This window comes from Coffea arabica, chromosome 1e, assembly GCF_036785885.1.
Source record: "Coffea arabica cultivar ET-39 chromosome 1e, Coffea Arabica ET-39 HiFi, whole genome shotgun sequence".
NCBI classification, from domain to species: domain Eukaryota; kingdom Viridiplantae; phylum Streptophyta; class Magnoliopsida; order Gentianales; family Rubiaceae; genus Coffea; species Coffea arabica.
In genome coordinates, this window is record NC_092311.1 from 40349456 (window position 1) to 40351809 (window position 2354).

Genomic DNA, 2354 nt, shown 5'->3' on the forward strand with positions numbered 1-2354 from the left:
ACCAGATTATTCAGATCTTCCTGACTGGCTAAGAGAAGCAGTAGACCTGCCTGAAGATGATGAGATATTTGCAGGTTTACATGGTCAAGGATCAACACAAGCATCTATAAATGTTGGATCTGGTTGGTATTGGTTCAAAGTAGCAACAAGAAAATCAGCAAGCAAAAGCATCAAAACAAGCTGATTTAAATGAAAATCAACAGTTCAGCAACCAAAAGATACACCAGAAGCTAATTTGGGACAACATAAGCAGCAAACCCAATTCAAAAAAACAACATGAAGATTCAAGAAGTCATCCAACATCAGGGAGGGGATGATAGATGTCATGCCAATGAGCAGGAAGAGGACTGGAATGAAGCAATAGAGGATGATGAAAACCTGCTTGACAGAGGAATAAGATATGATGATGAAAGCATCCCTGTCTACAGCTACTTCAATGCGGATGAAGAGTTTAGGAAAGAGCACTTTGAACTAAAGGTTGATCATAAATTTACTAGCTTCTATAAGTTTAGAGAGGCTTTGGTGGAATGGGAAATTAGAGAGGGATATGAGCACAACTACATCAAAAATGAAGGCTCTCGAATCACAGCTAAATGTGCAAAGGGGTGCAGTTGGAGGATTCATGCAAGCAGAATCCAAAAAACAAAGACATTTATGATCAAAACTCTTAAGGGAGAGCACTATTATGGCAGGAATTACAACAATCGACATGCCACTTCAACATAGCTGAGTAATAAATTTCAAGCTAAAGTGAGGGATGATCCTGGATATAGTATTCCTGGCATAGTGAATGAGACAAGAAGATTATTTATGCTAGATATTAGTCAAAAAATAGCTGCCAGAACAAAGCAAAAAGCATTAGAGGCACTTAGGGGCAATGACATGGAGCAATACCACAGACTTTGGGATTATGTAGCTACTGTTAAAAATTCAAATCCTGATAGTCATATTTCATTGCAAATTGATAGGCGAAATGTTGAGGAAAGAGCTATATTTCAGAGGATATATTATGGTTTAGGTGCTTTGAAAAATGGTTTCCTAAAAGGATATAGACCTATCATAGGACTAGATGGCTGTTTCCTTAAGAGTCCCTTTGGAGGTCAGCTGCTTACAGCCTTGGGTAGGGATGCCAATGAAAATATGTTCCCTATTTCCTTTGCTGTTGTTGAGGTAGAGAATTACGATAGTTGGAGTTGGTTTTTGCAGGAATTAATCAGCCAAATTGGAAGAGGAAACAAAGGAGTGGCTTACACTTTCATTTCAGATAGGCAAAAGGGTCTTGTCCATGCAATTGAAGAATTGTTTCTTGAATCAAAGCACAGATTCTGTTTGAAACATATGTTCGAGAACTTCAAACAAAGATTCAAGAATCAAGACCTTAGAAACATGTTTTGGGAAGTTGCTGCAGCAACAAGCATGCCAGAGCATGAAACTGCCATAGCAAATCTTGCGAGGGCTGACCCATAGGAAGGTGACAAGCTAACAACTGCGGGATGGTTCAAACGGTTGCCTCCAAAATTGTGGTCCATAGCTCATTTTAGTACAGCTTGTAGGAGTGACACTTGCGTTAACAATATGAGTGAGTCATGGAATAATTACATTCTAAAAGCTAGAGGGAAGCCAATAATTACAATGCTGGAGTGGATTCGGAGGAGATTAATGCAAAGGTTGGTAACCAAACGAGAGGGCATGCTGAAACATGGTGGCACTTTATGTCCAAACATTTATGAGAAGTTAGAGAAGTTTAAGATAAAGGCAAGAAATTGTGTTGCGGTTTATGGAGGAAATGGGAATTTGGAAGTTGATGGCTATGGAAGGACAAATGTTGTCAATTTGGAGATGAAAACATGTACCTGTGGTCATTTTCAGTTTAGTGGCATTCCTTGCGTGCATGCGGTTGCCTGCATTCAGAGTAGAAAGTTGAAATTTGAGGACTATGTTAATGCTTGTTACCATAGGGAGGCATATTTAAGGGCCTACAACTTCACAATTGGTCCCGTTCCTTCGAAGCAGTTCTGGGTAGATAGGAAAATGCAATATTTGAACCCACCATTGGTGAAAAAACAGCCTGGTAGGCCAAAAAAACAGAGGAAGAAGGGTCCAGAAGAGCCTACAAATCAGCAGAAAGCAAGTAGGAAAGGTCTTGCAGTTTACTGTCAGAGGTGTTTGAAATCTGGACATAACATACGAACTTGCAAATCAGGGATTCACCCTAAGTCTAAACTTTACAAAGTAATATAACATTTTACATTCTACTGTCACTATGGTTTAGTGTGTTTTATTGCTACTTATACACTCATTAAATTCGATTTGAACTATAGGCACTTAAAGTTGGTCCAACAGCTTCAAATGCA

General features: G+C 39.1%; 1 protein-coding gene across 1 annotated transcript; it reads left to right on the plus strand.

Annotated features, from left to right (window-relative positions):
• The first annotated feature begins 276 nt into the window (after nt 1-276).
• Nucleotides 277-1467, plus strand: LOC140017019 (uncharacterized). The gene is made up of 2 exons (XM_072071369.1): nt 277-610; nt 746-1467. The coding sequence occupies exons 1-2, from the start codon at nt 277-279 to the stop codon at nt 1465-1467; spliced, it is 1056 nt and encodes a 351-aa protein (XP_071927470.1).
• The last annotated feature ends 887 nt before the right edge of the window (nt 1468-2354 follow it).